This window comes from Chamaea fasciata, unplaced genomic scaffold (genome assembly GCF_029207755.1).
Source record: "Chamaea fasciata isolate MVZ Bird 193981 ecotype frontalis unplaced genomic scaffold, bChaFas1.0.hap1 SCAF_12, whole genome shotgun sequence".
NCBI lineage: Eukaryota > Metazoa > Chordata > Aves > Passeriformes > Sylviidae > Chamaea > Chamaea fasciata.
Genome location: NW_027094097.1, coordinates 4,888,319 through 4,901,442, shown reverse-complemented (window position 1 = coordinate 4,901,442; position 13,124 = coordinate 4,888,319). Strand labels below are relative to the sequence as shown.

The following is a 13,124-nucleotide window of genomic DNA, read 5'->3' as shown; positions in this document are numbered from 1 at the left end:
GACATTCCTCACTGACTATGCAACAACCAGAGCAATAACAACCACGTTTGAAAGTCTAAATTGAGGAGAAGTCCTTTAATTAACAATTACATTCACATTCAGATTTCACCTTTAAGCTCTCCTGGAGGCCATGGATTAGGAAACATCACCCCCATTAAGCACACTTTGTTTTATTCCACTGATTAGATTGATATATATCCCTGATGGAGATAACTTTGCTTGAGCAAATGCCCTCTTCTCCAGTGGCAAATGAGCATAGGGAGAGCGGGATCAGGGAGGAACATTTCTGTTCCACAGCCACCAGAACAAGCACATGGAAAAACAGGCTTGTCCTGGGTCAGCGCCAGAAGCACGTATTTAACTTTCCCTGACTGAAAGCTGAAGCTGATGAATTAGACACACCCTTCAGAACAACAAAGATCAAGCTGCCTTCTCTGAAACTTACTATAGGGAAATTAATTGTCCATTTTACGTCCAGAGGGACAAGTCAAAAACAAATTAGAGGAAGTTGTACCAGCAGTGCCTCCAACCAATCTGGGATGAGTATTTCAACCTGAAACTATGGAGGGAACCCGTGTTCTTCTAGTTTGTGTTTTCTTGTTGACAGTCACAACACAAATTAAAGGCTCAGCTGCACATCATAGAAGAAAAAAGTCACAATGTCACAAGACCTACTGTCAGCACCTGACCAGGAGGAGACAGAGCAGAAGGGTAGGGACTCAGACCTTGTGACAGCTAGCAAAGAAAGAACGAAAGAACCCAACCAAACCAAACCAAACCAAACGCCAACAAAAATAGACAACCAAAATATGTTTTAAATATTCAGGCATGGTTCTAACTGACAAGACACCACTAGGACAGTGAGGAACAGCTAACTGAAATTCACTCCAAAATTCAGAGAACAGTTTCTCTCCTGAATAAACTTTAGTCAAACTCAGAGGTGTGTGCAACACCACCACCTCCCTTAAAGGTTCAATTCCTTTTGCCAATCCCAATAATGTGAAATTTCTAAGTAGAAGTATTTCCAAACTTCGATGCGGATTCTATCCAGGTTTATATCTAGGTCTGGCTTTTTTGGTTTGGTGGTTTGGGATGATTTTTTGGCTATTATGTTCAGGAGAGAGGGGTGGATTTTTTTTTACCATTTCCTTACTAAAAAATTTTGTACTAAAGATGAGATACAAAAGACAATATGGTCTCTCGCTGTCAGACAGGGTGTAACTCATACATGCATTAAACACTAAACCTAGACTTCTCACACTTTCTCTGGAGTGAGTTTGCTAAAGGGAGGGAGTTTGCTGCATTTTGCCAGATTATGATTCTCTTTTCCAATTAGTTCCCCAACTGGCGGTATTTCATCAACAGAAACTGCCAGATTAAATGCCTTACTTGACCATCTTCACCCAAAACACTTTGATGTTCAGTTCTCAAGCTCCAAAATACCTTTTGGATGAAGATCAGACAGCACTAAACAGAATTACTAATTAATTAAGCAAAGTTAAATTTTAAACACTGTTTGTTGTGTTAGCCAAAAGCCTGAACAGAACAGTCTTTTTTTTTTCTCTCCTTCCTCATTGGAGATCAAAGAAGATAATTTCTCAATCCCCACCCTATCTTAAAGGAAAAAAAAAAAAAAGAGAGAGAGAAAGGAGGGGAAGATGAAACCAGGGAAGAATCTCTATAAGCTTTGGTCAGAATAGTTCAGGATGATACCTGTAGAAGCAAGACTTTTGTTTGATCAGTGGACATATCAAACCTCTCATGAACAGCATGCAATCTGTTGTATCGTTTAACGTGGGTAAGTGTTCCCTAAGTGAAAACTGTCAGTGTCATATGGACCACTTACCACTTTCTTACGGCATTGTGTGTCCCTGGGGCTCTAAAAGGGCCCAGGAAATGTTGAATTCTGTTACTGAACAGGGACAGATGGGGACATCAACAGATCACCTGTGATTTAAAACAAAATAAAAAAGACCTCTCTTCTCTACACTGATTTTGGATACAACTTTGCTTTTTAAAAATTCCTTCTCAGTGTAAGTTGCAGACATGCATGTTCACATTAGATTTTCTATCTTAAATTTCCTTTGCCTTTGTCTCTTTGGATTTTTTCCCCCTGAGATTCACAAGAGAAGAAAAAGAAGAGAAAAAAACCCCCAGCCCCTGCATAACCCTTTATTCAAATGAAGACTGAGTAGGCAATGTTATTAATAATGTAATCTTTGCTATTAACTCACTCCCATCTAACTTAGATGTTCAATAAGAAAAACGTGTTTCCACCACCTTTGCTGTGATAACAGGGCCTCTAAAAGTATCTGAACTGTAATTTTCAATTCATCAGAATTGCTTCCCATGAGGATAAATGTCACTCTGACCCTCACAGAACCAACCTTTCATAGAGAGCAATGCTGTCGACCTCTGCTGTAACATAATTTTGGCAGAGATGAATTGCTACAGATCTGACAACTCTTTAATAGTTAATATTCAGTAATGGGTTCAGTGTTCCCATCCTCACAGCCATTCATATTACTCTGAGTGGGGGAGGAGAATGAAGACTGATCCACAAAACAAGAGAAAAGCATTATTGTGATTAATATTAGTAGTCCAGCATATACACGTGCACGTCTCTTTATCTTTTCATATTCATGCATGGGTGAGGAATAGCACTGAGACGATGCATCACATACTGCTAAACATGCAGAGAAATAAATTTCACCAAGGCTTGACCCAGCCACCTGAAGTCTGGAGAGTACACAGGATCTCATCAGAGAAACAATTCCCACTGAGCAAAGGCAGATATCTGCTCACCGTTGGCAATTAGTACAGGCTCAGGACCTCAGCCAGAGATGAAGCCCACAAATCACTCAAACAGAGGAAAAGACATAGTTTGGAGCATGATTTGGAGCACCCTTTCAGGAGGAGCCAGCCCTTCCTGTTGCTCCAGAGAGCCCACGTCTCTGCAGCTCAAGATTCAGCTTCCCATTTGAGCTACCCCTTTGGTGGAAGATCCTGTAATATTCTCCTAGACATTGTCACTGTGAATTTACCTTCAGAGGTAGCATCTTGAAATCTGGGCAGCAATAAGTCTGTGCCAGAGGGGCTGGGCAGCTGTCCCTGCAGGGCACAGATGCCTGGGACAGGGCAGGTCCCAGGAGGTGCTGCAGGAGCACAGGGAGTGGATTAACCCGAATCCCACTTTGCCAACATTGTCCTGCCACACCTGGAGGGCTCCACTCTCTTTCAAGGCTCCTTGAAACAGCAAAACAAGGGTCTGCAGCATCACACTTCAGCTTTATGCCTCCACTTCCTTAGGACGGACTATAACTCCCTCCTAAAAATATCTTTCATGCACACAGTCCAGGGCTGCCTTGGCTTCCCTTGGAAACTCCTGTGCCAGCAGCGAGCCCTGAGTGCAGTTTTGGCTGCCAGGCACAGAAATGCTCTCCACTTCTCCAGAGCCCTCCGAAAATTCCTTGGGGAGCAGCTCTTTTACTTCTGGATATTTCAGTTTACAACTACTATTCCTTTCTTCTCTTTCTGTTACCTTTACAGTTTTAAATCCTTCTTGGTACAAAGTTGAGAACTCTGGATGACGTATTTTATTGGTGAAAGGACCTGCATTGCTGGATCAGATTTATAAAGCAAGAAAAAACTGATTGCTGGTAGGTTTGTTTTTTTTTTTTTTTGGTAGACTGGGGGTTGGGACTTTCCATCTAACAAGAGCGGCTGGACTCCAAGCTCTTTCAAGAACAGAAATGTTGCTTCAGGTTCATTTCCACAACCCCACAGTGCTGCATTTATTATTTGCTTTTACTCACAAACTAGTTGTGGTTACAAAAAAAAGCTTGTCTTCCAAACAAATGACATTTTATCTCTCTCTCCACAGGAGAATAAGGTTGACTGCTACTTGTGCTTTGAGGTTTGGATATGATTGAGATGAAACATCTGTTAAGAAAAAAGGTGTGGGGGGACTTTTTTCTGCTAAAAATATCAGGCCTTTTTTTTCCACCAAACTTGAAACATGTGATGAAATTCAACTTTTAAAATATAACCCTGGAGCTACTTGAAACTATAAAAGTCTCCTCAGTATCTGAGGCAAGTCAGAATTTCCACTGTTCAAGCTGGGCTTTTATGAAGAGCAGACTTTAGAAAAACCTGTAATCTGTCTAGGTAACAAAGGGCACTTGTTCTGCCTGGTGAGGTAAAACTTTGGGCTTCTGTAGCTACTGCAGCAGAAGTGGAGTTGAAACACACAAAAGCACCCTGACTGATACACACTTTGAATTTGGAACAGCAACTGGCAAAGCAACATGCTTGTCATGGAAATTGCCTCCACAGCTCTGCATCTACACAGCCCAGTGTCTGCAGGGCTCAGAGGGTTGTTGTGGCTAAACTTACCCAGCACAAGGCTCAGGCTTCTATCTAACTTTGCATCTATCAGGCAAGCCATCTGTGTAAAACAACGGCTCCTAAACTCAGTCCCAGAAATGCAAGAACTATTCAATCCTGTCATAAAGTGTGTCCACACCTGAAACGCTCCAAAACATGAAATCCCTTTGGGCAAGAGAGAAGGTAGGTCCTTAACACAATCATGCACAGGGCATCTGAACAAAAACCTTTTGCAGAAAGCCACCAAAACCCAGCAAAGGCAGCACTCAAGCTCAGTTGCCTGGCTGTGTCACAGGGCAGTGAAACACAAGAGAACTTGCAACATCAGGAATATTTGGGAGTCACAGCAGGACATGTTAAATGAAGTGTTCAAGGTTTCTAAAACTGAGCTAAAAATGACTGCACTGTTTCATGTAAAGGCAAGGGATCTGAAACATACATGTTGTCTTCTGAAATATCAAAGGCTAAAACTACTCTCAATTATGAGGGCAAAAAACTGGAATAATTCTAGGAACACCAGCATGAGAGTGTTATCTAGTCCAAAATCTTTGACTGGAAATATGCACTAGCTCAACATGGATTAAAAAAAAATAGAAAAAAAAAAGAAAATAAAAGAAAAGAGAGAGTCACAAGAGAGTCAGAGAAGAATAGCATTTTGAATCACTTTTCAAAAACATGTTTAATAAAACCTCCATGAACTGTGGTCAAAGCTACAAGAAAAATAACTGGTAATAATCGTTGCTGGGAAATTAAAAGTAGAAAAGGACCTTTGTTCAAGTAGAATAAATGAAACCACTGGTATTCATCATGTTTCCAGAGAGATTGTTTTCAAACTCCTGACTTGTTCCCATATTTCATTCTTTGTTCTTGGTGGTGGATGTCCTGGGGCAAAGTTGAAGTACGTTATTATATTGCTGCCATGTACAGTTATGCAGTTTATCTCTGACCACAGCCACGGGACCCTCTCTCACAGGTACGCCCGAGCCCATCCGAGCTCTGCCTAGGCACAGCTGAGCTCACACCCAGCACAGCCGAGGCAGGAGAGGAGGACAGCCCCGGGCAGGCGTGACCCAGCCCTGGCTGGGGCTCAGGGTGTGCCAGGGGTGCCCACAGGGTGGGCAGCCGGAGCAGAGCTGAGCACTCCGTGTGACTGAGCAGAGCCTGCCTCGCTCTGCACTCTGTGACTGACCCAGCCCCAACGAGCAGCTCACCCACTGAGCCCAGCTCATCCATTGAGCCCGGCTCACCCACTGAGCCCAGCTCACCCATTGAGCCCAGCTCATCCATTGAGCCCGGCTCACCCACTGAGCCCAGCTCACCCATTGAGCCCAGCTCACCCACTGAGCCCAGCTCATCCATTGAGCCCAGCTCATCCACTGAGCCCAGCTCACCCACTGAGCCCAGCTCACCCATTGAGCCCAGCTCACCCACTGAGCCCAGCTCACCCATGGAGCCCAGCTCACCCATGGAGCCCAGCTCACCCACTGAGCCCAGCTCATCCACTGAGCCCAGCTCACCCACTGAGCCCAGCTCATCCATTGAGCCCAGCTCACCCACTGAGCCCAGCTCACCCACTGAGCCCAGCTCACCCATTGAGCCCAGCTCACCCACTGAGCCCAGCTCACCCACTGAGCCCAGCGCACCCACTGAGCCCAGCTCACCCATGGAGCCCAGCTCACCCACTGAGCCCAGCTCATCCATTGAGCCCAGCTCACCCACTGAGCCCAGCTCACCCACTGAGCCCAGCTCACCCATGGAGCCCAGCTCACCCACTGAGCCCAGCTCATCCATTGAGCCCAGCTCACCCACTGAGCCCAGCTCACCCACTGAGCCCAGCTCACCCATGGAGCCCAGCTCACCCACTGAGCCCAGCTCACCCATTGAGCCCAGCTCACCCATGGAGCCCAGCTCACCCACTGAGCCCAGCTCACCCACTGAGCCCAGCTCACCCACTGAGCCCAGCTCACCCACTGAGCCCAGCTCACCCACTGAACCCAGCTCACCCACTGAGCCCGGCTCACCCACTGAACCCGGCTCACCCACTGAGCCCAGCTCACCCACTGAGCCCAGCTCACCCACTGAGCCCAGCTCACCCATTGAGCCCAGCTCATCCACTGAGCCCAGCTCACCCACTGAGCCCAGCTCACCCATGGAGCCCAGCTCACCCACTGAGCCCAGCTCACCCACTGAGCCCGGCTCACCCATGGAGCCCAGCTCACCCACTGAGCCCAGCTCATCCATTGAGCCCAGCTCACCCACTGAGCCCAGCTCACCCACTGAGCCCAGCTCACCCATTGAGCCCAGCTCACCCACTGAGCCCAGCTCACCCATGGAGCCCAGCTCACCCACTGAGCCCGGCTCACCCACTGAGCCCAGCTCATCCACTGAGCCCAGCTCACCCATTGAGCCCAGCTCACCCATTGAGCCCAGCTCACCCATTGAGCCCAGCTCACCCACTGAGCCCAGCTCACCCATTGAGCCCAGCTCACCCACTGAGCCCAGCTCACCCACTGAGCCCAGCTCACCCACTGAGCCCAGGTCACCCACTGAGCCCAGCTCACCCATTGAGCCCAGCTCACCCACTGAGCCCAGCTCATCCACTGAGCCCAGCTCACCCACTGAGCCCAGCTCACCCATTGAGCCCGGCTCACCCACTGAGCCCAGCTCACCCACTGAGCCCAGCTCACCCACTGAGCCCAGCTCACCCACTGAGCCCGGCTCACCCATGGAGCCCAGCTCACCCACTGAGCCCAGCTCATCCATTGAGCCCAGCTCACCCACTGAGCCCAGCTCACCCACTGAGCCCAGCTCACCCATTGAGCCCAGCTCACCCACTGAGCCCAGCTCACCCATGGAGCCCAGCTCACCCACTAAGCCCAGCTCACCCACTGAGCCCAGCTCACCCACTGAGCCCAGCTCACCCATTGAGCCCAGCTCACCCACTGAGCCCGGCTCACCCATGGAGCCCAGCTCACCCACTGAGCCCAGCTCATCCATTGAGCCCAGCTCACCGAGGCCCAGCCCTTCCAAGCTGCAAGGACAAACCACACGCCTCACCTCCCTGGCCCCCATTTCTCACTTCTGCTGCAGGGTATCTCCCCTTGAGCTTCACTCACTGACGTGAGTCTGCTGCCCAACATCCACCACCATGCCTCGCTGCCCTTTGGGATGCCAAAGGCAAATCCAAGAGCCCTCCTGCCTCTGATGGGATCTCCCTGAGTTACACCTTTTTGGCCTTCGATTCCTCTGCTTCCCACATGCACCCTGATGGTCTGGCTCCCACATGCTACGAGAGAAGCAGCTTGAGAGATCTGTAGACAGAGATTTTCCAACAGGTGACTTTTTACCTCCTAGCAAACTAGTTCATGACTACCCCAGAGCTGAGAATAAAAGAATACTCTTAATTGATTATTTTTAAATGACCACTCAGGAAGAGCATTAGCTTCTCCACAGCAGAAGGAAAAGTTGCTAGTCTTAGGTAGATGGAAAGAACATGGAAAACCAATATTATTATAAATACCATGCATATAATATTACTTTAAAACTTTCCATATTTAAGATATTCATTAAGGATCAACTCTTTGCTTTTTTCGAGGTGCTTGTTCACTTCCCTATTTAACATTTGGCTTTTTTCAGCTATCATAAAGGATACAGGCCACTTGTAAGTTTGGAAGGCTTTCTAGAATATTGTGCTTTTTAACTCTGTCATACGCCAAGGGACAGGCGTGGTTGCAGAAAATCCCAAGCTTCATTCTCAGCCTTGCTATGCTGCTCCTGAACCAAACATGCAACTTGCTCGTGTTCAATGTCGTGTTCAATGTAACAACTTTCCAGCTGTGTGGAATCATCTGAACACAGAGATCAATGTGAAACTACTACTTATAGCAGGTATGATCTTCCCAGTCCAATGCAGAGGATTACAACCCAGAATAGTCTCAAACCATAGACAAAACACATCATCTATCACAGCCTGTTAGGCAGCACCAGTAGGAGCTGGTGGGGTGTCAGCTAAAGAGAGCGACATGCTCCATGCAGGGAACACCCAGGACACGGGGAGGAGAGCACATGCTCTCCACAGGGCAGCAGCTCAGTGTGAGGAGGAAAGCTCACCCTCTGAGGGGTCCTAACAGCCCACTTTTCACTGCCTTTCTGTGCTCTGCTTGCCAACATGGGTGGGAGCTGTTAGACACACTGTAAAGGTTCATTTGGAAACACCTGGAGACCACTAACTCATTACACACAGGCCATGGGCAACCGTTGGATGGCAACAGTCTTTCATCACTACTGACCTGGCTGCACTTGAAACAGCAGCTCCAGAAGTAAAAGCTTCTGCTCCAAATACCAACCCCCCTCAACTGGAACAGCTAATGTTAAGAAACACTTGTACAATTTTTTTTTAATTTTTTTTTAAAGGGCCTCATGCCGTAAGATTTTCCTCCCACTCATGGCAAGCAGCCTACCTGCTTCTTATAATTTCCTGGATCTGTGCACAACCACAGGAAAACTTCTGCTAATCCTACCAGTCTCATGTTCTTTGGTGACTTTTATTCTAACTGCCAAACTAAGCAGTTTTCTCTTGGCACTCTCCCCTGCTCCTTCCTCCCCACACCCCCACGTCCTTTGCTGCTCCTTCCAACCCACAGTAACCAGCTTATCAGCTGCCAGCCTCAGCAGGGACCTGCTGCTTGTCACATACTGGTGGCTGCTGCCAGTGGGTCACCCTGTGGCCAAAGGCATTTTTCAGAGTTGCTCCATGTCATATTGAGTAGTAGGAAAGGATACAGCAGAAACCTCTTGGGAGCTGAAGAAAACACAGCCAGTGAGCGAGTGATCACACAGCATATACTCATGCGTGGCAAATCTATGGTAAGTGCATAGGATTAGCAACAAGTCATTAAAATGCAGAGTTCCCATATAACATCCCAGAAGGCTGACCACAGGGCACTTTTAAGGTAGAATTATTAACACTCTGTTTGCAATGTCAGGGATAAACAGGTATTCTGTTTAAGAACCTGAGAGAGAAGGGACCATCATTTTCTGCAAAGCACCAAGCCTGCATCAATAGTACCATCCAGGTGATAACATAAAGAAAATTTGCCTGTGTGCAAGATGCACTCTATGCCTTTTCTATAAATACACTGGAATTTCAAGTATATAAAATACAAAAAACTATTTAAGCTTTAGAAAAATTAATAACTATTGTAACTGAAAGCATTAACTAGGGAGAGGGATGCAATTTGAAATAACTGCCTTTTATTACCTATTCACAGCTCAGCTTAGAACAATACATGAATTTATTAGACTTAAGAGATTAACACAGTATGGTAAAAAGTGTCTCCCAGACAAAACTAGCTAAAATGCTTGTTCAAGTTTTTCTCTGCTGACAAGTTTATAAACAATTGGGGCCCAAGTACCATGCCTTACCACCCTTCCTCTGAGCTGACAACCCAACAAATACTCTTCCAATCACCAATTTTAGAGAAAACCTTAGGAACTAAAGCCTTCACTGAATCTTTCCTGAATGGAGAGAGAGAGAGGAAAGGGAGTAACCTGACACAGGAGCAGCAGGAACAGCCCCACTGCGGGGTGCACTGGGGAAGGATTCTCCCCCCTGCCTCCCCTGCCACTGCAACCCCAGCAAAGGGAAGCATCCTGCTGGAAGCCAAGGTGTTCCCACCACTGGGATGTCTGGGATCAATGTGGAGGGGGAAGCACGTGCAGCTGAGGGGTCCAGGCAGCCTGTCAGAGCTGAGCATAACACCAGCAGCTTTCAACCACCAGTTCATCCTGTGTTATTGGTTCCTTGCTTGCTTATCGGTTCTTATTAAAGTCAAAACACAGTTCTTCATGCTGGAGCACTGCTAACCACACCTCAGCTCCCTCTTGACCACAGATTCCCTGGATGCTGGGGAGGAAGACGTGAGTTGAAAGGACATATAACAGTCAAGGATGTAATGAATTACTTTTTTGCTTTGCTGAATACAGAATGCTTTAATTGCAGGTTTAAAAATTCCACGGTGGCTTGTAAATATGTGAAAAGTGCAACAAGTAGCTCTTTTACAGATCTGCTAGATTTTTTTTTTTCAGCAACATATGCTTTGAACTCTGCTGGAGGGCTTTCTAATATTAATGGGCAAGAAGATGACCTGAATAATTTGTCCTTTCTGGTACCAGAACAGGGAACATCTAACATCTAGGGATTTAGATACATCTGCCTTGGGAAACATAAAAAATTGGGTTTGTTGATTCAGGCCAAGCTCTGTCACTACTTTCAGCAGGGCTTTGGGTATCATGTTCAGATAAGGCACCAGGAAGGTTTGGATCTTCTCCAGTCTTCTGTTGAGAGAATAATAATCAAGACATCACTCTCAGCTGACAAATGAAACAGGGAACAGATTGCTATCAGTGTAAGAGGCAGCTCCTCTGACTACAGGACTAGATTGATCTCAAGAGATGCAAGATTTCTGATTAATAGAAATACTTAGGTCATGCTTTTCCAGAGAACAGTGACATAAGAAATCATATTACTGCATAAATAATTGGGACAGTAGGTTAGGGTACCAAGGTGAGGCTCAAGACTTCACTGTGAAGTCCAAAAGGCAGCTGTATTCCACAGGGCTCCAAAGAGCTTGTACTGGGACAAGGAAGAAATCACCCCTTTATACAATCAGTCTGTACGAGAGGACTGCATCAGGAGTTCCTTCCTGAGCTTAACTTTCTGAAAATTTTTTAATGTTCAAGTGATAAGATGGAAAAACCCCAGTTCACTTCAGAAAGACATGGAGTGGTCAAGTTAAGAAACCTCTCCTGGTTTACAAGTTTTAGCTGCAAAAATTTCTAAAAGGGTCTGGGGAAAGGAGGTGATAAAAGTTCTGGAAAAAAAGAGCAGGACTCTCAAACAATTCATTAGAAGCTTACTTATGCCTAAAAGAAAAAAAGGGGAACTGGGATGTCATTACTGAGCACACAAATGGCAGATGTCTTTCTGAACCACCTGCTAGTCTCCATGGCAGAAGAGGGACTTGCTGTTTGATCCTGCATTCAATTCCTGCCTGCCATTTTAGCTTCTTCACCAACACGAAATGGCAAATATCTCCTAATGTCCGTGCTAGTTTTTGTGACTTCTTCCAGAGCCACCCCCAGTCATTCAGTTCTGGTAACCCATTATTCTAGCTAGGGACAAGGAGGAGAAAATGGGAGCTCTTCTACCCTACGTGTGAAGGGTGATGAGGCACATCCATCTTGAGCAGAAACTGGGGGACAAGTGTAGGGAGACATTCCTACACAGCCACAGCAGATTGCACAAGTACTCCAAGCCTGGCAAGTGGAAGGCTCTGAAATGCACTGGGAAATCGCCTGGAATGCAAGAGGCAAACAAATCCACTACAGAACCCAAATCCAGCATGCCCAATTGTTGTGTTATTAATGAAAGAGGAAGAAGGGAAACAGAGTAAGAGTAATATGAGACATTGGTGTCTCTTATCTAAGGAATCAGTCTCTCAACTGACCACATAAGAGAAAATCCAAAAATTTCAATTTAGCGACTTGCCCAGCAGCAAAATCAAAGGCAGGTGGTGGATATAATAGACAATGCTGGTCAAACCATTTCTTTCTGCATAGCACTCAATAAACAGAGTTGCCTCTATTGAGTTCTAACCTCTTGTCATGCAGCAACATTGAGTCAACAATCCGCTCTCATGGCTTAATGCTTTTGATGTTTACTTTGTTCTTTGTATAGTTCAAAAGAAAGCACTAATGCACCAGTCCTCTTACCAAATACAATCTTAATCCCAGAATCCCGAGCCTTTTGCTGTTGGCCAGTTAAGTCTGTTAAGACGAAAGGATTTGATCAAGCTTTACATAACAACACAGAAGTTAAATCCAGCAAAGAGAGTTCTTTTTATCTGTACTGCTCAGACAGCTAAGAGGGGGGGAAAAAAAGAGAGGGAAGGAAAAAAAAGGTAATGAACTTGGCTATGTAAAACAAAATAAGGAATTCAATTATTTCTCTTATTGCCACTTTGTCTTTTCAGTGACAGTCTTCTAAAGAACTCAGATTTATTCTCCAATAAAGTTCCTGAGAGAGAAGGCTCTAATGTTCCCCTAAACCAGAATTGTGGCACTTGCTGTGCTTTTTCTGCAAATCTGAGAAATGTTTCTTTTTCATCCCTACCATGTATTTAGGAAGACAGAACACAGTTCACTGATGCATGGTACTTGGCAGACCATGGTATTTGCCATTCATGTCCTCTCCGAGCTTAGTCTAACCAACCATTTTCTGGGTGACAGATCCCTGTCTCTGAGGCTGTTGCTGATTTTGATGTTATCTTATGGCTCATGAGCATACAACCATGCAGCACATGTGTTATACCAGTACATGTGTAAAGAACACGAGGCAGGAAAATAGAGGCAGAACTTTAGATGGACAGATCAATCTATGTTCTAGACTAGTAATTACATTTTCCCACAGAAACACTTCCATGCAGAGAAGAGGTATGACAGTTGCCATCTTGTACCTAAGAATTCAAGCTGTGTCCTATCAGAGATCTCAAATCATGTTTCAGCTTCACTTTATCTAATATCACAATTTTGTGCTAGTACTAGCATAACCATTAAAGTATGATGTAAATAAAATTACACATAAAGGATACTTTAACAGAAGCTTTAACACAATGACTATTGTATTGTGTGATGATTATAAGATTTTCAATATCTGAATTAAATAGGAAGTGATTAAC

The 13,124-nt window shown here is 45.6% G+C and overlaps 2 protein-coding genes across 2 annotated transcripts in view; both read right to left on the bottom strand.

Annotated features, from left to right (window-relative positions):
• The window catches only part of NKD1 (NKD inhibitor of WNT signaling pathway 1), a 108,038-nt gene that overhangs the window by 23,673 nt on the left and 71,241 nt on the right, over positions 1-13,124 (bottom strand). The window lies entirely within an intron of this gene.
• On the bottom strand, positions 5,323-7,383 carry LOC136296045 (collagen alpha chain-like). Its single transcript, XM_066194860.1, has one exon. The coding sequence runs from the start codon at positions 7,381-7,383 to the stop codon at positions 5,323-5,325; it is 2,061 nt and encodes a 686-aa protein (XP_066050957.1).